Here is a 23,900-nt window from a genome sequence, read left to right as displayed (position 1 = left end):
GAATGTCCTTACAACGACATCTTATTCCAAGATGCATGTGTCATTAAGGATTATACTGACACAGCACATTTTAGGATAATTGTCGGGGAGATGACAGTACGAATGCTGGAAACTCACAGGGATAGGCTTTCTCCCATCCTTTCTCAAACCTCTCCTCTTGGAACCCCAGCTTTTCCATGCATTTGAACTATTCCAGATCTAGCACACCTGATTTAAAGTGTCAACTAATCACCAATGCCCTAGACCGTTTGAGTCAAGTGTGTTAGTTCAGGGCTACAACTAAATGATGAAACGTCTCTGGGGTTCCCTGAGGTGAGGTTTGAAAAAGGCTAGCCTAGCCTCTAGTATTGTGAAGGTCACATATCCAGATGGCACATTGACATGACAAGGCCTATAAAAAGTGCTGTGACTCAGAGGTAGAAATCAAAGAACAGCTGACGGCAGTTGACTTCTCAATATTTGGCTGATACACCAGTGACAGCTCAGCTGTAAAATGTCAGTAGGCTAAACAGCATAATACTGTCAAACAAAGTGATCTAGGCCTACAGTATTACATCAAAAATATCACAAAAAAATAACAAAAAGGTGCATAGCACTGCTTTATTACCATATTTTTGCTATAAGCTTTTAAAATTAGCCTATTTATGTTTAAAGAGAAAATGAAAAAGTTTATTTTAAAATTTTCATTTATTTGGTACAACCATGCAGACGTACAGTGCCTCAAGACATAAGCAATGCAAGGAGTATACATAATTCTATGAAATGTGGTTATTCATTGTCATAATACATTTAAGGCTACATTTTCATGGTGCGAAGTAGTTTAAAGCTGTGCAAAAACACAGTAAAACTCAATCTGGCATTGTGATTAAATTAGACTTCTCAAGCATTGTGCGTTATAAAAAGGACACTATTCATGCATTGCTCAGTGTACTAAACTCTAGTTAAATAAATCGCTTTTATAATGCACATTGTTGAAGAACTGTATAACACTGCTGGATTGAGTTTTACAATATTTTCTTGCATCTTTGAACAATTTTGCACCATTAAAATGTCCCCCTTCATCTCCTTCAAGCATGCTGATTCTTTGCACTTGTTTTTTCCTGTAAATGCACTTGAAGTACCAAATTACTCAACATTGATATTTGCAAAAACAATCACCTTAACAATCCAGTTTGGCATACAAAAATGTCTCCTCCAATAACAAGAGAAACTAGATCACTCAGACTATAAGAACATAGCTATTAGATAACAATTGAGGTAACAGTTTACATTAGGTTGCCTTTATATCGTAGTAGGACTATAAATAGTATCTTCTTTAACCAGATGAAATCGCACACCATTACACTGTAACTACACTTGACTTAATTAAGAATCTGGGGCAAGTCAACTTAGTTACAGCGTAGTTACAAGTTCTTGCATGTGAGAATATAATATTTGATGTGACTAGGTATTATTTGGGCAGCAATGTTAAGTGTGACTGACAGTGGACTGGCGACTACCCTGGGGGCAAAACTGTGGCCCAATTTCAATTCTCCCCGCTCTCCTTGAAGTGTGCACTCGTTCACTCCTTGAAGATGTAAAATATTGAGATTGGTATTAGATATACGGTATACTGTCTAGAACAATCCAATGCTTTCTCTCCCCCCCCCCCTCACTTCCTTGAGGGGGAGTGGACAAGCGCACATTTCAGGAAAGAGGGGCGAAATTCGGAATTGAGATTCCATTGGTAAGGCAGCATTTCTGGCTTCCCTGTCCTGTGTTGTGCAGCGCGAGGTAGAGCAGGACAGGAGCAGTGATTAAACGCTGCAGCCATATGGTTGCCAGTCAGTGTGAGCTAATAGGGAGCAGGCCAGGGGGAATTCAGCAATACAAGGCTGACTGCATTTGCTCAAGCACTAGAGTCAGACTCCACACGTCCACGTCTGAGAGGAAAAGGGGACTATGTGGGGGGGAAATACCCACATCCTGATTAGTTATTTTAGTTAGTCCATTTTGTGCAGAAGCAATACTGTAGTTTGAATGCTCAGAGAAGCGAGTACTGGTGAACCTTTTAACATTTTAGTCAATCCTATTCAGAGCGACTTACAGGAGCAATTAGAGTTAAGTGCCTTGCTCAAGGGCATAGACACATTTTTCACCTAGTCAGCTCGGGGGTTTTGAACCACAGACCTTCCGGTTACTGGCGAAACTCTCTTAACCCACCCCCTCTTTCCACGAGCCACCATTTTGAAAACATCTAGATTACTTTTCTCCTCTAAGATCAGGACAGAATGGGTTTAAGGGAACAGGCAGGGATCAGAGCTGGAGATCCCTACATTACCAACGCAGCTTCCTCCCATCCATCCATCCTTCATCCTTTTCAGTGGTAAAGCAGACAGAGACAGGAAGACCACGCCCTCTCCCTGTCAAGGCTCTGTCCGCCGCCAGCAACGCACCTCTCAGCTGCTCAGTGAACATGTCGGACAAGTGTGTGTGTGTGTTCAGCCATCCTAACAGAGGGAGATTCTTAACAGATACACACACATATATATACAGAACAACAAACAAGTACAGCCGGTTGAAGTGAAGAGAAATAGTCCCCGTACCAAAGAAATCCTATAGGAGTCCTGAGATTGCAGTGAATCTGCAGGTAGTTAAGCCTTTCTGGGCTCGTCTGTCTTATAGGACATTTTGGATAGGGCCATAGGGAGCTGTGTTAAAAAAAACATGAATGTTATTCTTCAGAGGGAGGTTAATTTATTGGCTTTATTAGTCTTGAATTGATTGATTAAACTGGAAGGAGCTGGTGGTGTTGGTAGTGAACAGTGATTAACCCCCATACATTCATGGCAAACCCAGGATCACAGTTCTTGCAAAGCAAAAACTCTCCCTACAAAGTCTGTTTTATGAATACCAAAGATGGTGGATAAATAAGAGTTTACTCTGGCCGTTAACCATTTTACAATAATGGTCAAGGGTTCCTGTTTGAGTGTGATTTTTCATCTCTCGCGTGAGCATGCTTTTCCCGCGCGAGCTCAGTTCCACCATATAGGTTGCATTCCCTTGCATGCATCAACCAATGTTTGCGTGCCACGTCATCGACTAACTGCTATAACATAATTCAAGTATCAGCTAATCACATTACCTATCCAGGCGTTGTAGGATAAGGTATGCATCAGCAATGCCTGGGCAGAGGAACGCAGCCAATGTCTGGCATGTGAGAAAGGGAACATCTGGCTTTAGTCTATTTATTGTCCCCATCTCGCTTGCCCCGACCAACCAGAAAAAAAATGAGCCAGTGAGATTTCTTGGCCTGGGTCACCCCCTCCGCAGGGGCAATCAGTAGACCAGAGTGGGCCTGCCCCGATCAGAAAATAAAAATAGGGAGTGGGGTGTCTCGCTTTCTCTACTGTCGCGGGTAATACTCTTACCAGCCAAGCGACCCCACTAGGCCACCATACACTGTGTCCATTGTCATTCACTAGGTCTCTATAGCTACAGCCATAGCCAGGGGTGGGTGTGGCCAGTTGGGGGCAGCTGATCCGCAGCCAGAGCCACAGAACCCAGCCTAGATCCAAGATGGCAGCGGTGGAGGCGGCAAGCATTGTGTACGGCGGACAGGCACAGAGGGGGATGGGTTGGGAGGAGGGGTGGCGAATACGGCGGTGTAGGAGTCACTAGCGGGAGCAGGAGATCCATATGTGCCAAGCCTCAACACATCAAAGACATCACACACTGGCTCACTCTATTAAACATGTAGTCACACACAAAAAGTAAAGCACAAGCACACAATCTCTCGCTCTAACACACACACACACACACACACATCAGCACGACAGAGAGAGACTGACGGAACAGTCCACTGTAGGTGCTGCATGGCGAGAGACGGGACAATTCACTGGAAGTCTGGTAGGAGACATCGCAGCAGCAGTGACCCCCCCCCACCCCCAAGAGAAGCCCTCCAGCTTTGGCAATGTCAACGCAGGTGAGTGGGGAGCTACGGAGGGGTGGTGGTGATGGCGGTGGGAGTTTGGTCAAAGCACAGTCAGAGAGGGGGACGGGAACGGTGCTTTGTTTCATTACCTTGGTGGAGTAGATTGAGTTCCCACTTCCCCTTTGCCTGCGCGACGTTTATTGTCTTCCCCCTCTCACCTCACACGCTTGGCTGTGTCTGGACGGCCGGGGACCTATTTCAGTTGACATAGTCAGTCAGTATGTACAGGGCTTTGGATATAGAGCACAGTGACGCATGCATGTCTAAAACAGTAGTCACTGGAGAAAGACACGTTGTTGGGTGTTGTGGTTGGGTAGGAGGAAGCCCTACAGATCAAAATGCCACAGATGGAGCCATTCTATCGGCGTGCCTCTCCCCAGCTCTCAGATGCTGTGTGTGTCCGCCATTGGTAAACAAGGAATCATCTGCAAACGAGTAATGCGCGCCACTCGGCTCAACATTGAATCTGCAATTAAAATGTTATGAAATCGACACCAGCTTGGCACAAAGCGGAAATCAAAAAGATCAGAGGTCATGGAAATGGTTTTCAGACATGAGAGCATGGTAACAGTAGAAGCCTTGTTGGGATACCAGTGGGGGGTTATGTCCCAATTATCTCTTTCTTCCTGATGTGTACAGTCGTTCACTACTTCTCACACATCTAAATCGCATTGGATTAGTGGAGGCATGGGCTAGAGGGTGTTTCCATTATATTTATTATACCAGTCATTTCCTCTCAAATTAGTGAAGGGAAATAAAAAATTAGTGAAGTGCACAATTGAGAAGAAAATAGATATTATTGGGACACACCCTGAGCCTGTCTGTGCTGTAGTCCTACAGAGTTCGAGTGAGGCTGGAAAGAGAGGCCGACCCCAGACTAGACTTACCCCATCCACCGAGGCAGACTAGGGGGGAGCCCACACTGACGCTACTCCTCATTTTCTCTGCCACCCTGGTCCCCAGTCACATGGGTCTGGTCATTACAACAAGGAGAAACAGGAAGGAGTGAAAAATACAAAAAAAAAAAAAAACAAGGAGAAGTACATCTGAAACGCTCAGGTTCTCCCCCCCACCGCAGTAGTCAGAAACATTCTTTATTTTAAAAATGGTGGGCATGTATAGTGTACATATTAAAAAGCATGCCGGTTTAATTGTTTATTTGAAAAAGGCAAAATAAAAAATATGGTCAGACACAAGGCAAGCAATAAGAATAAAAATACTTTTTTGTGACCATCGAGATTTCACAGGAGATGCAACCGTGTGTGTGTGTATATATGAGAGACGGAGAGAGAATATGCAATATAAAAAGCTACATCACTACAACCACAAGGAGAAAGGACAGCGGGGGACGGGGGTAGTGCGTCGTCTTACAACGGGGTGCAAGGACACGTCGGGGGCGGGCGACTGAAAGATACTGCTCCATCTGTCGTCATACCATCGGTGCAAACGTCACCGCACCGCTAAATAAAAATGATCACGTCACATTATCTTAAACCCTTTACCCTCCACCTCAGATTTTTTTTAAAAAGAAGACAGCCATTAGAAAAAAAGCACTTCAAAAAAAGGAGCTATTCCCTCCACTAAATGCACTTCACGCAACGCTTAGGCACAACGTTAAGCTCATCGAAACTCATGGTTCTCTAGCTAAAAAGTCTAAAAAGTCGACTTGCTTATAAATCCATCAAACAGCTCATACATACATGATCTGAGGGGTTAGAATGTACTCGTCGACCCCACAACCACTTACAGAAAAACTAAAACATACTTCAAAAGGCCTCAAAATACACTGATGCAGCAAGACACTAAAATGGGGCATTCTCCAAACTCCTGACCAGGGTTGGGGTCCATTCCATTTCAGGAAATAAATTGACTTGAATTCAAATGGAATGGATCCCAACCCTGCAACTGACACCAATTGATATAACTGGATGGATAGAAGGCAGACAATTCATACTATAACCAGCTAATCTCAATCCTATCTCATTGTCAAAGTTAGGTATAGATAGCCTGGTGAAACCTGACAATGTTGAATCCTCCATTGTTTCAGTGGCAAGCACAGCATTCAATCTGGTTTAACCAGGCTAAGGTATAGATAGAGTAAAAGAGGGCAGAAATGCAGCAGTGTCTTTCAGTGTTCTGGTTGCAGCGGGGTGAGGGGGGGGGGGATGAGGCTGGGTAGGTAGAGTAGTTCTTAAATAATAGTGTGGCTGTGGTCTGTGCCCTCGAGTCCCCCAGGATTGCGCTAGTGAGGGAACCGGACAGTGTGAATTACATTGAAACAGAAAGCCAACATCTCTCTCTCTCACACCACAGTCCCAACGCATGCAAGACACACAGACCCCTCCAACCCTGGACCTTCACAACAAACCACAGTGCAGTTTCAAGACATTCATATAGTCAAAATAAAAGCTAGAAATATTTCTGTTGAACTAGTGGAGAGATGAGCTAATTCATTGAATCCTCGAGAACCATCATATTTTGGCCTTTACACTGTAAATCACTCTTGAAGGCAATGAAAACGTATGACAGTTCTCAGTCTATTTCTTACACTTTAAAAAGCAATAGAAATCCCTACCAAAAAAAGCCAACGGTATGTGGCGGATAAGAGCAACTTTCCCCCCTCTTTCACTGCACTGTGTGTGTGGTATCAGGACCACAGTTGGGGTTTAGATGCTTGGGTATTTATCCATTGACTACAGTAAAAACTAATACCAAACCAACTCCACACACAAAACACTAATTCTCACACAGATACACATCCAGATATATATACCCCCACACACAGATACACACAGCCGCTGAGAGAAAGGAAGGGTACGAGGGTGGTATACGGGTTGTGTGCGGTGGGGTGCGGGGGGGGGGGGGGGGGGGGCAGAGGAGGTATGGACTATCGGAAGGGGGGCTCAGGCGTGTGAAGGGAGAGTTCGGGGGCTCGGCGGAGGACGGCCTCCTTGCGGTTCGGTGGCGGCGGCAGCGGCGACTCATACACTCTGGGCACTGCCACCATAGCGGAGGCGGGCACCACTGGCCTGAGGGCGGCGTCCAGCGCCGTGACGTGACCGGGCTGGCCGTGGTGGTGGGCGTGGCCCGCAATGGCGTGGGCAGGGATGGCGTGGTGGCTGGGAGGCGGGTAGGCGTACTGGAGCTGTTGCAGTTGCTGGTACTGTTGGAGTTGCTGGTACTGTTGGTACTGCTGGTAATACTCTGCATAGTACCTGGGGGAGAAGAGAGAGAAAGGTGGAGAGAGGGAGGAGGACGGGGAATGGAGTGGGGGGGGTAGAGGGGAGAAAGGGACAGAGAGGGAAGGAGAAAAAGGAGTAAAGAGGGAGGGAAGTAAGGAGCGGGAGAGGGACAAAGAGGAAAGGAGAGGGGGGGAGGGAGACAGACAAGAGGGTTTTGGATTATCTACTAGGGATCGTATATTCGTCTTTTACACACAAGGTTTCAAGTGGGGGTACAGAGTCTTTTCAGGGGGCAGTAGGTAGGGTAGGTAGCGTACTGTAACTGCTGGAGCTGCTGGTACTGTTGGTGCTGTTGTTGGTAGTACTCAGCATACTGTTGGTACTGCTCTCTAAGATACACACGAAGGGAGGGAGGGGGGACAGATTTTAGATCATGTACCAGTAGGGAACAGGTTTTCAGAGAATGTGCAAGGGGTTGGTTAAATTAAAACAAGCCTCTGATGGCAATGAAGGATAACGTATTGAGTAATTTGGCTAAGTGTATGTCCACTACCACTCCTGAAGTCTGAACATCAGAGGGGTCATGTAGTGGAAAAGGAGAGAGTGCAGTACACTGGGAAATGTCAGAGAGGATTCAATAAGGAGAGAGATGAGTTAAGTGCTCCTAAAACCATTGGGGCGAACCCTAACTTCCACTGAAGTCAAAATTCACTGAGCCACGCATTGATGTAAATGTGAGACTAAGTGAAAATGTGACTTAAAAATGGAAATTAGGATGCGCCTAATTACTGTAACTGCTGGAGCTGCTGGTACTGTTGGTGCTGTTGTTGGTAGTACTCAGCGTACTGTTGACACTGGTCTCTAAGATACACACGGAGGGAGGGAGACAGAGAGCGTTTCAGATCATCTACTAGCAGGGAATAGTAGTATTTTCACACAAAAAGAACAGGCTTTCAGAAAATGCACAAGGGGTAAAGCGAGTCTTTGATTGCAATGAAGGCTAATGTATTGAGCAATTCTGGTACAGGACCAGTCAAAAGTTTGGACACATACTCATTTCAGGGTTTTTCTTTATTTTTTACTAATTTCTACATTGTAGACATCAAAACTATGAAATAACACACATGGAATCATGTAGTAACCAAAGAAGTGTTAAACAAATAAAATATATTTTATATTTGAGATTCTTCAAAGTAACCACCCTTTGCCTTGATGACAGCTTTGCACACTCTTGGTATTCTCCCAACCAGCTTCATGAGGAAGTCACCTGGAATGCATTCCAACTAACAGGTGTGCCTTTCCTTCTTAATGTGTTTGAGCCAACCAGTTGTTGTGACATGGTAGGGGTGGTATACAGAAGATAGCCCTATTTGGTAAAAGACCAAATCCATATTATGCCAAGAACAGCTCAAATAAGCAAAGAGAAAAGACAGTCCATCACTAAGACAAGATGGTCAGTCAATACGAAAAATGTCAAGAACTTTGAAAGTTTCTTCAAGCGCAGTCGCAAAAACCATCAAGCCCTATGATGAAACTGACTCTCATGAGGACCGCCACAGGAAAGGAAGACCCAGAGTTTCCTCTGCTGCAGAGGATAAGTTCATTAGAGTTACCAGCCTCAGAAATTGCAGCCCAAATAAAATGCTTCAGAGTTCAAGTAACAGACAAACCTCAACATCAACTGTTCAGAGGAGACTGCGTGAATCAGGCCTTTCATGGTCGCATTGTTGCAAAGAAACTACTACTAAAAGGACACCAACAAGAAGAAGAGACTTGCTTGGGCCAAGAAACACGAGCAATGGACAATAGACCGGTGGAAATCTGTCCTTTGGTCTAATGAGTCCAAATTTGAGATTTTTGGTTCCAACCACCGTGTCTTTGTGAGACGCAGAGTAGGTAAACGGATGATTTCCGCATGTGTGGTTCCACCGTGAAGCATGGAGGAGGAGGTGGGATGGTGCTGTCTGTGATTTATTTAGAATTCAAGGCACACTTAACCAGCATGGCTACCACAGCATTCTGCAGCGATACGCCATCCCATCTGGTTTGAGCTTCGTAGGACTATCATTTGTTTTTCAACAGGACAATGACATAAAACACACCTCCAGGCTGTGTAAGGGCTATTTGACCAAGAAGGAGAGTGATGGAGTGCTGCATCAGATGACCTGGCATCCACAATCACCCGACCTCAACCAAATTGAGATGGTTTCGACCGCAGAGTGAAGGAAAAGCAGCCAACAAGTGCTCGGGATATGTGGGAACTCCTTCAAGACAGTTGGAAAAGCATTTCCTATGAAGCTGGTTGAGAGAATGCCAAGAGTGTACAAAGCTGTCATCAAGGCAAATGGTGGCTACTTTGAATAATCTCAAATATAAAATATATTTTGATTTGTTTCACACTTTTTTGGCTACTACCTGATTCCATATGTGTTATTTCATAGTTGAGGTCTTCACTATTATTCTACAATGTAGAAAATAGTAAAACCCTTGAATGACGAAGTGTGTCCAAACATTTGCCTCGTTCTGTATGTCCACTACCACTCCTGAAGCCTGAAAACACACGAAGGTTTGTAGTGAGAGGGTAATGTAGTGAGAAAGGAGTGTTTATGGTGTAGGGTGCAATGCATTGGGGAGGATCAGAGAGGATTAAACATTCCTACAACCTTTGGGGAGAATACAAAATCTCTACTGAAGTCAAATTTCACTCAGTCCTGCACTGATGTCAATGGGAAACTAAAATTTGAGTGGAAATCTGGATACGCCCCATAGAGCGTAAAGTCAACTAAATTGTGAATGAGGGTCAAAGAGGATTTGATAAGGAGAAAGTGCTAGTACCTAGTCATGGTGTCCTCCGCAGCTTCCGCTTCCTCCTCTGCAGCTCGCCCAGCGGGGGTGGGGAGCAGTGGCCGGCGTTGCTTGGGCGCTCTCTGGTACATGAAGGGCTTCATGACAGGGTCGGGCAGCAGGGACCCCGCCGAGCGCCTCAGGGGACTCCGGTCCCTTTCCCCGGACTTTGCCGCTTGGGCCGCCGCCGCATTCTGCTGCTCGGCCAGAACCTGCTGTCCCTGGGCGAAGTAGTGCTGCACCCTCGCTGCCTCAAAAATGGCCACCGACGGGTCCGCCGACACGCTCATGGCGGCGCCCATGGCTCCCATCCCCATGTGACCGTAGGCATGCTGGGCGCCCCCATAGAGCGCCGGTGCCAAGGCGTAGGCCTGGTTGATGGCAGCAGCTGCCGTAGGCATCTCAACGCCAGGGGCTGCCAGGTAGACGGCCCCTGGGTGGTGGTGGTGGTTGGCCATGGCATGCGCGTAGACGGGTGTGGAGTAGGCAGCGGCGGGGCTGGCAGCGATCTGACTGAGCTGACTGTAGAGGGCGGCGTGGCTGGGGTTCATGGACCTGGCGTACACCTGCGTGGCACCCGCCTGCGTCAATGCTGCCGCCTGATTTGCTGCCTGGACTCCATAGAGCTGATTGGCCACGTTGGCACCGTAGACCTGCGTCGCCAGGGCACCGTACACTGCCTGGTTGACGGGGTTGCCGTCCGTCCTCGTGCCGGTGGTGTGGCCCGTCAGCGCCGCGTACGTGGGGTCAAAGGTCGAGGTGTTGTAAACTGAGTTGTGGACGCTCTGCTGGACCTGGAGGGGGAGGCCGGCTGCGGCGGCGGCGGCTGCAGCTAACACAGCTGCCTGGCTTTGGTACTGTTCCAGAGAGGGCTTCCCTACAGGGCACTCCCCAGCGTAGTGGCCCTGCTTCCCACAGCTCACACAGGGGATCTTCCCGGTGGGGGTTTGCTTAGAGGGCTGTACCTGTAAGGATAAATAGACAAGACACAATCATGTTAGCTTCAGGGACATCTTTACTAAAGAGACAACCTGACATACAACACAGAGTATTATGGGTACCGTAGTACATAATTCTACAACCTTCAGGAACATCTTTACTGAGATAAAACCAGATATACAACGCAGAGCATTATGGGTACTGTACTACACATAGAAATACAATAACTAGAACGGAAATAACCCTTCAGACCACAGCAATTTGGCCGCACCCTCACGGGTCCACTCAAAATGGCCACCGGTCCACCCATCAATCCCTTTCCCCATTCTATTTCTATGTCAGGGCGTCGTGCTACAGCACCTTGGAGAGCTCCACGGAGAGCGGGCGTCCCTTGAAGGAGGTGCCGTGGAGAGCCTCGATGGCCTGTAGAGCCTCCTCCTTATTCTCCATGTGCACAAAGGCGTATCCTGCAGAAGAGGAGAGCCTGGCTGTCATTGAGCGCAGGGACACCAGTTAGAACCACACCGGGCATGCCACACACACCTTACCGCTCTATACACACGCATTTCTTATTGCTCTATACAATTATACACAGACCTTACCTGACTGTAATTCACATTGCATAATGAAGAAGCCCTAAACAGCTAAGAATACCTTGGATCTTAACTAGCCATCAATGGTACGCAGTGCTTGAAGTGCACTGAAATAGGTGCCGGTACTCATTTTGGGTGCTGGAACTCTTTATATTTAGTTGCTAGTACACATATTACAGCCAATATTCTATAAGTGATACAGTACTTCCTTCAGCAGTAGAACATTTGAGGTGCAAGTTCTTCGTACCGGACAGCACTATCCGGCCCACTTCAGGCACAGGTGGACCATAATGTACTGCATTTTAGTCATTTTAGTCATACTGCACAATCTCCCTTCTGAGTACTCCTCCATGAGAAGTGACGAGACTCACCTTTGACCTTGTCGCACTCCAGTACTTTGCCGAATGTCTGGAAGAGCTCCTGGAGATCCTCAGTGGTGCACATGCCCGACAGGTTGCCCACAAACACCTTGGTGGAGTGGAGCGGTCTGCCCCGGGACTCCTCCACCACCAGGTTCCTCCCCCGGAACTCCCTGCCGTTCAGCTCACTGATGGCCCGCTCTGCAGCCCCCTCGCCCTGGGGAGTACATTACATTAGATTACATTTCAAAATGCTAACTAAATAATGGGATCTTTTTAGATCTTTAGATTTGAATGTTACATTAGAAAACCATGTGAGAAACATCCAATAAGGAAATTAATGTTGTACCATATGGACTCAGTGTAGCCTACGTACACACAAAGTAACAACCAACACACAGTTCTGGTGTTCCCTCCCCATCATGGATTTAAAAGCATAGGATTGTTTGGTGTAAACTTTGCCTAGATGGAGTTAAGACCATTGTTAAAGCCATAAAGAACACTGTACGCAACCAAATATACACTTAAGGAGAATTGGAACATGCCTTAGTCCTTCCTATGGGATATCGATAACCTACCTGTAGGTGTACGAAGGCGAACTGTCGGAGAACGCTGCAGCTGACCACCTGCCCATACGACTCAAAGATGGCCGACAGCTCCTCCTGGGTGGTGTCCAGAGCCAGGTTGCCCACGAAGAGCTTCACCGTGTTGCTCTTGTCCATTGTGGCGCTGGGGACACACCGATGCAAGCAGGCGTGCGCGCACACACAGACAGACGCACGCAGACAGACAGACGAACACAGACAGACAGACGCACACAGACAGACAGACGCACACAGACAGACAGACAGACAGACGCACACAGACAGACAAACAGAGGCACACACACACAAGGGGGGGAGAGAGTAGACAAGTGAACATACTGAAGACAACTTTCCCGAACTTCAACTTGTTGCACTTGTCCACGGCGGTCGCTGGAGAAACCAAATTACAACCATTCAGAGGAAGAAAGCAAGAGATGAGTAAACGAATGAAACCACAGGAGAAGAGGGGAAGGAAATGTGTCAAGAAGAGATTTGACAGTTGACCACCATGCACAATAACTACAAAGGCATGAATGTCAGATTGAAGACACCATATCGTGTTATAATATGTTATTCTATGGATGACACCATAGAACCGTGGTTATGTTGCCTATTCTAGTCGCAAGCAACAAGTTGACCTCATTTCCTACAGGTCAAGAAGCACTAAGCTACCCTATAGGTTTGTCGACAGCTTAGCCTGGGCCTGTTGCTATGCTAGCTGTAGATCAAATCAAATTGTATTGGTCACATACACATATTTAGCGGATGTTATTGCGGGTGTAGCGAAATGCTTGTGTTCCTAGCTCCAACACTGCAGTAGTATCTAACAATTCACACAAATCTAAAAGTAAAATAATGGAATTAAGAAATATTTTGAAGAGCCATGTCGGAGTGGCATTGACTAAAATACAGTAGAACCATTAAAATAGTAAAGTAGTACATAAACATTAAAGTGACTAGTGTTCCATTATTAAAGTGATCGAAGAGCAACAACAAAAAATAAGGAACTTGACACCACCAGTGACGTTTCTGTTCTCTGTACATACCAAGCACAACATGTATATAATACTGAAAATACTAACGTTATACATAGTAGCCTATCCGCTGAGATCACCTATATTTACAGTAACGTTAGTTTAAAAAGTTCAGATGAGGGATCACCGCGTATGGAAACGATTTTGTTTTTCTGATGACGCAGCAAGAGAAAGTAAAAAATGTTTTGCTAGAAACATTGGGAATCTCCCGATCGATCACGATGTTACAGACATTTTACAAAAATGCGGTGCGGGTTTACATGATTTCGAAAGTCGCAGTTAAGACTGAGCAACCCGTTTTATTTAAAACTAGTAGCCTGATGGGGATATTTCATGTTTTGCTTGGTGTGACCGAAACTGAACAAACCTCGCGGCGAAAATGTGATCAAACAATTTCGATGCCATTTATCAGCAACCCAATCTACACAATTACACAAACAATACGCAAATTGTATCGAGTGAATGGTGTTGGATTGGAGACATTACAAAACGCTCTTATTGTAACATTGAAACGTTACAATAAGAGCATTTTTTCCGCACTGGAATGGACATTCCGCGAGAGCGAAAAATGTATCAAATGGTACGACAACCCGCTTTCCCTCTTTTGTGTCTTTGATGCTTCCGCTCTCCGCGGATAACACCTCATATTTGTACGCATCGTCGTTTGGTGTATTTTTCATCGTTTGTAAAGAAATAAAATGAAAGAGATGGACAGACATCTTACTTACCTAAGCAGTGTCGTGTTTCAAAATGGTAGCGCCTGCTTCCGTTTTTTTAGAATGACGCGCATTTCCACCAATGGGGAAGCTCGGGGCTGCCACACTAGAACGCCGATTCTTCACAATAACATTTGAACAGATAGGCTATTTCAAAAAATGGCTTTATTACATGTTTCCAACGAAGCAAAAGTCAGTAATTTATCAATTCATATACAGGGCAACTGGTGCCTTTTATTACAAGTCTGACTGAGAAAAGTAACCACAAAAACAAATCTCTACAACACTGGTTACAAATATTTTGATAAAACCATTGTGATATAAATCATACTACATTTATGAGGTAAACCACAATCTCCCTTGGAGGTACTGATATTTACACAGTAGAGCACTTGAGATAAGTATCAAAATTGTAATCAAACATAGAACGACAACATCCACATTGATATTACAAAACTATTCAAATTAGTCAACTACAACAGAATAGTCAGCATGGGATGTTTTGGCTTGAAATAAGAACATACATCCTATTCCTGTTGTGTTTCTTTAGTCTGTCATGAAAGGTTCCGGTCTCGGAAGAATTCGATATGGCATCTAAATAAAAAGGAAGCTGAACAGACAATTCTTTGATCTCTCCTCCTTCTCCTACTTAACCTCTCTCCCACTCTCTCAGTGCAGTTTCAGTCAGTGTGCGACATCATCAGCGACAGCCAGTGATGTTCACCATTCGGGGTAATTTTCACTAGGCAAAAAACAGAACACATGAACGGCTAACCTGGACTTGTCCAATGAGATCTCATTTTCAGTTATTGTCGCAAAAACGTTTTGCTACATTGTGCATGAATGAATATGACCCAGGCGTCTGGCATCACAGGTGAGCGGCAGGTGTCTCTGTGATGGTCTTGCTGCGTGCGGCCCGTTCCGGCCAGCGGTTGGTCCCTCTCCTCCCATAGCGTCACCCCGTCACACGCACAGATCTGCTTGGCATCTGGAACAGGCCAGCGGAGTGAGCGAATTATCCCACTGGCCAGTCTGTACCCAATGAGCACAGAGCAATAGATACACATACATTGACAGGGTCAGCAACTGCAGAGTCTAGACAATGAAGGCAACATGACACATGAGTCACACAGCAATATACACAGAATACTGTCACTAAGAGAAATTCCAAGAACCTATAGAATTGTATTTTAAAACGGTCAAATACAATTCATTAACTCCAACTCTGACTTACAGTTAGTCCACCTAACCGCTATCCTCATTTCTCCTCTACCATGAGCTCACCTCTGTCCGGAGTTCCCGGTCAATTTGGAGAGGGGGTGACCACCCCTTCCTAGGTCATCCTCCCCAGCATCCACCACCAGAGAACGACCAATCACGTCCCACACCTGCGAAGTGACAGAGGAGGGGCCAGTGTGGCCACTGTCAATGCCTGCATCCCAAATGGCACCGTATTCCCCATTTAGTGCACTACTTTTTCCCTGGTCAAAAGTAGTGCACTAAATGGGGAATAGGGTGCCAATTAGGACACAATCAATGTTGTTGGTACAACTGACCAGTGTGCTGTGCTCAGTATTTAATTGTGGCTAAACCTGCCCTCACCCTAGAATTAACATTCTAGATTACTAATTTATCTCCATAGTGAGTCTAGTTGTAAATTCTTTAAATTGCGCATGCCTCAAACACCATGTACTAAATGTCTACACTGTAATTACACTGTACTTGCCTGTGTAAGTACCATGTAAATACATAGGTTTTAGATCAGAAGGAGTAGGTGTGTGCATGTGTGTTACCTTTTGCTGAGGGTCCTCTAGTCTGAATGAGGCTCGGCCGTCTGGTCGGCCACAATATTCCCCAGATCACCTACATGCTGGAAGAAAACACATTTACATGGATATCACAGCCATGAAAAGCATTTGACCAGTCAGAAAAGGTAAAAGGCAATATATATTTTTTTTTTTACCAATATCTGTCTAATCAATATCAGTCAATACCAATCCTATCATCTCTTTGAGACAGTAAAAAGTGACTTCCTGGGAGCATAACATCTCAGAAAGTACCCCAGTTTCACAAGGTAATGAAGTAGGACTATACAGTGTAGCCTACTCTGAGTGAAGGCAAGGAAACTGTACCCTGTCTGGGTCCTGCGAGGAGCCATGTTGTCTCCCATAGGGGTTATAGTGTTCTCCACAGCTGTTTGAACACACACAGAGAGAGAAACATGAGTTATCAGCTCCCATGATCCTCTGGGGCAAGCAGGTGCAACTGTGATATCATGAGCTGCAGGGATGCAATCATAAAGCGACAGATCTAGCCAATGGTTCCTTTAATTGACTTTGAGGAAACTCTGAAGAATGTAAAAAATTGGGGCAAAAGCAATGCATACAGTATAATATACTATGATAAATATAACCTTTGAACAACTGCAAAATCCTCAAATAATGCATTTTGGGTGGTAATATAACATTTGTGTGTGCTTCACACACACACACACACACACACACACACACACACACACACACACACACACACACACACACACACACACACACACACACACACACACACACACACACACACACACACACACACACACACACGTAACCAATGTGAAATGGCTAGTTAGTTAGCGGTGGTGCGCGCTAATAGCGTTTCAATCAGTGACGTCACTCGCTCTGAGACTTGAAGTAGGGTTTCCCCTTGCGTTGCAAGGGCCGTGGCTTTTGTGGCGCGATGGGTAACGATGCTTCGTGGGTGTCAATTGTTGATGTGTGCAAGGGTCCCTGGTTCGAGCCCGGGTTGGGGCAAAGAGAGGGACGGAACCTACACTGTTACACACACACACGTTACCTCTGGCAGTCCTGTGTGAGATCTCCTAGCATGTGGATGTGGAGGCCGTGGGCACCAGGTTCCAGACCATCAAAGGTCCCGTCGATCAAACAGCGCTCCTCAGACAGCTGCAGGAACCGCACCACCCCCTGAACAGGACCGCTACCAACGATCACGGCTAGCGCTGCACCCAAGTCTGATACACACAGACACACAAACATTTGCATAGAGTACAGACTCACACACACACATAAAGAGTAGACACACATTACACATATAGTAGAATAAACAAATACAGATGCACATAGGCTGCCCCATACACCTGTGATTTAGGCCTACTAATAACTTCAATATTGGACATTAGTCTGTTAATGTGTTCAGGCATTCTGAATTCACCAAGTAATTCATACACTCTCAGGCTGATGGCTCCCGCCATAGGCCGTGGACACATTGGGATTTTGTATTGGGAGTATTTCGGATAGAGGCAATGCTTTTTCAATGAGAGTCATCCTTTGAGGGGTGAATGACAACGGAGATGGCTGTCCAACAAAAAACGCACAAATTGTTCGTCTTTTTGCGTACACAAAAAAAGGGATGTATTTTTTGACGGGCAATGAATGCAAGTAATATACAATTTCATCCGTGTTCACATGTTCCGAAAGTATGTCTACAGCCTGCGTCCTGTGCTCTCTATGAGATCCTGCACCTCACGGGACGTCAGAGATGCTTCCACCAGAACCTCCTCCTTCCCCACCGACCGCACTCCTGTACTCGGGAATAAAGGAGAGGCGAGAAAGAGGGCATGAGGAGCAGAAAAAAAAGAGAAAGAAAAGGGTGAGGAACCAAAACAGTGAGAGCGGAAAGCAATGAGGAGAACACACAGAGATGAGGAATGAAGGAAAAGAAAAGAGAGATTACTGCTGCCATGTGACCGGCTATGCTTTAGATGGCTTTTAGTGGATGAATCTTGGAATGCATGGAGGGGCCCTGTGGTTTCGTTCCAGTGTTAAGTATTTGAGCAAAAGCAAGAGCAGCCCCTGTACTGCTAACTAAATTGCAATGCACTGCACTAGGATGTAGCAGTAATAGCTAAGTAAATAATAACAACATTCATCATTTGTTCTACTGTATTACTATTGGTATGCAGCCTAGGGGCAATGCCCCTAGTTCACATTGAGTTGTGCACACTGTAGCATAAGTGTAGTTAGTAGCCTACTACACTAATCAATTATTTGAGTGGTGGAATGGACAGGTAAAAATGCACCTACATGGATTTCCCTCCAGTGCAGCTTGGATTGTCTCTGCACTGCAAACTCCAGCTGTACAGAACAGAGAGATTAGATACAGTACGCAGTGAACTAGGTCCTCAAAGTACAGTACAGTCTGTATGGCTATATCTCTAAATGTGAAATTAAGCTACTTTAGTTTTCCACCAATGCTGCGTTCCATATCAATTATTGGCGATAGCTAAAGTAGGCCTACCAGGTACGATTTATGAAGTCAAATGACAGATAGCTAGCTATTGCAGACAGTCCTGTTATTCATTTGTATAAGCGGTCTTGACTCTTTAATATAGTCATTGAATCTTAGGGCTGGTCAATAAGCAATTGTTTACATTCAGTAGCCTACTGACACTCAGGATCGCAAAATTGACAATTTGTAGTTTGAAGAAAGCATATTAACATACGATTGTTCAAACCTTCGTATTTCTATCTGTGTCCATGTTTGTGCTACACGCAGTTGTCTGACCTATGATAACAAAATGTAATAGATAAACTCCTACTTTCCTCCAAACACAAAACGGGTGAAGGGCGCTGCCATCTTTACGAGGTCGGTAAACGGTATTTTGACCGTCACCGCCACCTAGTGTTAATTACAGTCACTGCATAAATTTGGTGTTTAAATGTATAACTTTTTATAATGTGAACGTGACAAGACAAGTAAATGTAATACGATGGGGGGGAGTGGACTGAGAATAGGAGTGTGTCCCAAATGGCACCCTATTCCCTATATACTGAAAGTAGTGCAATATATACAGTACCAGTCAAAATTTTGGACACAGATAGTCATTTAAGGGTTTTTCTTTATTTGAACTATTTTCTATATTGTAGAAGAATAGTGAAGACATCAGAACTATGAAATAACACATATGGAATCATGTAGTAACCAAAAAAGGGTTAAACAAATCAAAATATATTTTATATTTGAGATTCTTCAAAGTAGGCCTTCCCTGTGGCTCAGTTGGTAGAGCATAGTATTTGCAACGCCAGCATGGTGTGTGCAACGCCAGGGTTGTGGGTTCAATTCCCACAGGGGGCCAGTACAAAAAAAAAAATGCATGAAATGAAATGTATGCGCTCACTACTGTAAGGTGCTCTGGATAAGAGCGTCTGCTGAATGACTAAAATGTAGCCATCATTTACCTTGATGACAGCTTCACACACTCTTGGCATTCTCTCAACCAGCTTCATGAGGTAGTCACCTGGAATGCATTTCAATTTACAGGTGTGCCTTGTTAATTTGTGGAATTTCTTAGTTTTTAAATTTTTTAGAGACAACCAGTTGTGTTTTTACATGGTAGGGGTGGTATACAGAAGATAGCCCTATTTGGAAAAAGACCAAGTCCATATAATGGCAAGAACAGCTCAAATAAGCAAAGAGAAACGACAGTCCATCATTACTTAAAGACATTACATTTTCCGGATTGACTGACCTTCAATAACTTTGAAAGTTTCTTCAAGTGCAGTCGCAAAAACCATCAAGCGCTTTGATGAAACTGGCTCTCATGAGGATAAACCAAAAATTTGACATTGTTTTTCCATTGGAATTTGGTTGCGCTTTTAGATGGTTGAAAGCATAGTGATAACAAATTGGGAATTGAACAAACTTCTGGCTCTCTTTTTGAGTGGGTGAATAAAGGTTGAAATCGCATTGATCAATGTCTCAACCAATTATTACCCACATTTCCACGTTGAAATTACGTTCTTTGTCCTGTGGGGAGGGGATCAATAAACCCATCAACTTTGGGACACACGTGACTTTAATGATGCTTTTCATGTTCCAGTTTTAATATGATCGACAGCAGAGTAGAACACACAATATAAACACAAAGGTTGAGATTGAGAGTATGTTGTACTGTACTGTCTGATGATGCAGTGACCTACCTACCTTAGTCAGATGTGCAGTGGATCTAGGGCACCCTATTCCCGATGTAGTGCACTACTTTTGACCGGGGCCCATAGGGTTCTGGTCAAAAGAAGTGCACTATTTAAGGAATAGGGAGCCAATTGGGAAGCAGCCCATAGAAGAGGATCACTTAGAAGATTGAGGTTGAGTTATTAATGATGATTGCTTTTCCTACACTGCACGTGTGGTGTATAGATGGTTGCGTCCTATGGGCCCTGGTCAATAGTAGTGCACTATATAGTGAATAGGGTGGTATTTGGGACGCAAGCCATAGACCCAGGTCACCCATCTCAATCTGTGGTAGATTATTAGATTATTGTTACCCATTTCATCCTGCAGATTACAGGCCGTTAGATTCCCGGTATGTGGACTGCACCACTAAGCTGATCACTAGTGAGATTTCAGAACACCCAGGGGTCAGAGGGGATCTGGTTTGATATAGTGTCTGTGGGTTGGGGGAGGGGGGGGGGGGCTGGATTGGAACCAGTGCTTTGATCAGATGACATGAAAATAGAGCTTCTTGGCCATGTACACCAGCGGTGCGTTTGGCGTCGAAATGAGAACGCATGAGCAGAAAATAACCTCATGCCTACTGTAAAATATCTTTGATGTTATGAGGCTATTTTGCTTCCACTGGTCCTGGGGCCCTTGTTAAGGTCAACGGCATCATTAATTTTACCCAGAACCAGGGCATTTTAGCCAAAACCCTGGTTGCTTCTGCCAGGAGGTTGTAACTAGCGCACATCAAAATCCACAAAGAAATGGTTAAAAGACCCCAAAAAATCAACATTTAGCAACGGCCATCAGTCTCTAGACTTGAAACCCTTTGAAAACCTGTGATTAGAATTGAAGAGGGCAGTCCATAAGCACAGATGAAGGATTTCAAGGATCTGAAAATAATGTGGATGAAGGAATGGTGTAAGATCCCTCCCAATGTGTTCTCCAATTCATAAAACATTTTAGAAAAAGGCTCAGTGCCGTTATCCTCGCAAGTTGAGGTATTGAACGGTATTGAAAACAGGGGTGTCAATCATTTCTGACCAAAAAAGACAGATTGTTCTTCACTATACATGGTACTGTAGACCTGTCGTCAGCCAAATTTATACTCAACTCAACGTACACTAGGTTAAGTGCTCCAACACTAATGCTATGTTTATGACACATATGATACCAATACACCCTCGTTATACAGAGAAAGTGAACACTCTGAAAACTCCTGTTAACACATAGGCTCTCCCAAATGTCACTCTATTCTGTATATAGTGCACTACTTTTGACCAGGACGCATAGAGCTCTGGTCAAAAGTAGTGCACTATATAGGGATAGGGTGCGATTTGGGACGCATATATCCACCTTTCCTTGTCGGCTCTTCTGTTTTTTACCTTTGACCCCATTCACAGTTAATGGCTACTTCCTGGTGGAGGTTCTAAGGGTGTGTGTGTGTGTGTGTGTGTGTGTGTGTGTGTGTGTGTGTGTGTGTGTGTGTGTGTGTGTGTGTGTGTGTGTGTGTGTGTGTGTGTGTGTGTGTGTGTGTGTGTGTGTGTGTGTGTCACTTTAACAGGCAACGCTAGCACTCCCTCAGCCTTGCCTGGTGAACTGCTCCAGTTACTGACTGGACACAAACACACACACAGTTGATGAGAGGACGGAGAGTTGAGCTCCCTCTGTAGTGTAATCAGAGAGAGGGAAATGATGAAGGAGCAGCTTTACCATAGAAAATATGCAGTGAGTGCAAAAGGCCATAACATGCAAATTAAATCATCACAGAAGATTAAGCACCACCCCCCACACACACGCACACACACACACACACACACACACACAGCGCAAGTGCATGCACGTATGCACACACACACACACACACACACACACACACACACACACACACACACACACACACACACACACACACAGAGCACCCATTAATCCGCCCAGGACTGAGCTAAGCAGAGAGAGAGATGGGGAGAGAGGGAGAGAGGGAGAGAGCGAGAGAGAGAGGCCTGGCTGTACGGGATACCTGATCCTGGAGAAGTGGGGTTTCTCCTCCCTCCGAGAGTCAAGCTAACACAGACAAACACACACTCTCTCTCTCTCTGGAGTTGAAATCCAAGCAGCACTACACTAGCCCCGGCCGTAACAAGGGAGCAGCGGAGCAGGAGGGAGGAGTGGAGGGGGGTGGTGGGGGGGCCAAGGAAGGCATTGTGGTGATCGATGGTGATGACAAGCCTTGTAGGAGGGAAGGAGGGAGCAGTAGGGGGCTTATCTATCCTAGATGGTGTGTGTGTGTGTGTGTGTGTGTGTGTGTGTGTGTGTGTGTTTGTGTGTGTGCGCGTGCGCATGCGCGTGCGCGCGCGTGCGTAAGGTGAATTATTTAACTCTTCCATAGGAAGATAAGAGGGCTTCAGTGACAGAGGATCCCCTTGGAGGTCGCAACAATGTCACAGGACAGGGCCACACGCTGTCATTTCTTCACACTTCACAAGGTAAACATATAGAACATGTTTGCATTTGGTTCATATGTTGTTTGTCATATTCCGTAAAGTACATGGACAATGAAGGTGAAATGCTGAATCAATTACATAAGTAGCTAGGCCAGTTATACACTTGGGGTCACGCATGATTATCATGAACCAGGTTAACATGAGCTTCTGTACAAACCATTGTTTGTCTCTGGATAAAATGCATCTATATTGCATACCAAGGCTACTTACTTACATTGTTGTCTGAAAATAGATATATTTTTATTCCAAGTGAAGCCATTTGCCTTGCTTGTATTTTCTTATAGGAGGACAATCTTCTCATAACAAACTCGTCAGATAAATGATCTTCATTCAGTTGCTACAGCTATTGTGGAAAGTAAGATCTTTAATGTATGGCGAGTGTGATAAACAGACATATAGATATCCCAGTGTAAATTCCATAACTTTGATCAACTAAAATCATGACAACATTGAATCAAGTGACGGTCTATGTGGCCTAGCAATAATCCTGAATCACAAATGATTTTTTTAAAAGCACAATTGTCGCAATCAAATAAACCAATACATTCTATGAAACAAAAAAATATATCAGAAAATGTAGGCCTACAGTCAGAAATGTCTAACATTGCTGACCAAGTAGCATTTAGGGAACAATGCCTCGTTAAATGACACTGTCTTGTCTCCTTATTGAAGAACTTGTTGATCCATGAAGTTCATTATGTTCCTCTGCTTCTTATGAACACAACCCAATGTCTTAGTAGTGCACTTCATAGGGAAAAGGGGGCTATTTGGGACATAAACAGACATTGTGAAGACAGTGGGTTGTGTTCATAAGAAGCAGAGGAACATAATGAACTTCATGGATCAACAAATTCTTCAATAAGGAGACAAGACAGTGTCGTTTAACGAGGCATTGTCTCCCTCTATTGTCCAAGCAATGGTCTATCCAGTCTACCCCGACCATATGGACACTGCAATATGGTGCCATGGGCCATCCACACCCAAACAACACTTCATCAAATCATAATAATAAAGAACGTCTTGTCTTATAATATATAATTGAGTCATTCCGCGTCATCAGCATGTGTGCGCTTGTGTGTGTGCTGCTCCTTCATTCCACGACTGGGGTGGGGGTGGTGGGGGGGGGGGGGGGCGCGCATTCGGTACGGGTATAGAAGAAA

General features: G+C 45.0%; 1 protein-coding gene and 1 pseudogene across 7 annotated transcripts; both read right to left on the bottom strand.

The window, feature by feature from the left end:
- Positions 1-668: 668 nt before the first annotated feature.
- LOC115198454 (RNA-binding protein 4B) lies at positions 669-14,295 on the bottom strand. Of its 7 annotated transcripts, none has more exons than XM_029760398.1 (8): positions 14,237-14,295; positions 12,469-12,619; positions 11,903-12,107; positions 11,299-11,426; positions 9,991-10,964; positions 7,945-8,016; positions 7,473-7,544; positions 669-7,188 (listed from the first exon to the last, which is right to left on the bottom strand). In XM_029760398.1, exons 2-8 carry the CDS (start codon positions 12,610-12,612, stop codon positions 6,861-6,863), a joined length of 1,923 nt encoding a protein of 640 aa, XP_029616258.1. In that variant the 5' UTR covers positions 12,613-12,619; positions 14,237-14,295; the 3' UTR covers positions 669-6,860. The 7 variants fall into 7 exon arrangements, with proteins under 7 accessions (XP_029616258.1, XP_029616261.1, XP_029616259.1 ...); XM_029760401.1 differs by having other exon boundaries at positions 11,299-11,405; XM_029760399.1 differs by lacking the exon at positions 14,237-14,295 and adding an exon at positions 13,557-14,229.
- Positions 14,296-14,369: 74 nt separating this feature from the next.
- LOC115198455 (copper chaperone for superoxide dismutase-like) lies at positions 14,370-18,881 on the bottom strand (annotated as a pseudogene).
- Between the last annotated feature and the right edge of the window lie 5,019 nt (positions 18,882-23,900).

This window comes from Salmo trutta, chromosome 8, assembly GCF_901001165.1.
Source record: "Salmo trutta chromosome 8, fSalTru1.1, whole genome shotgun sequence".
NCBI classification, from domain to species: domain Eukaryota; kingdom Metazoa; phylum Chordata; class Actinopteri; order Salmoniformes; family Salmonidae; genus Salmo; species Salmo trutta.
This window is presented reverse-complemented; position numbering and strand designations above follow the sequence as displayed.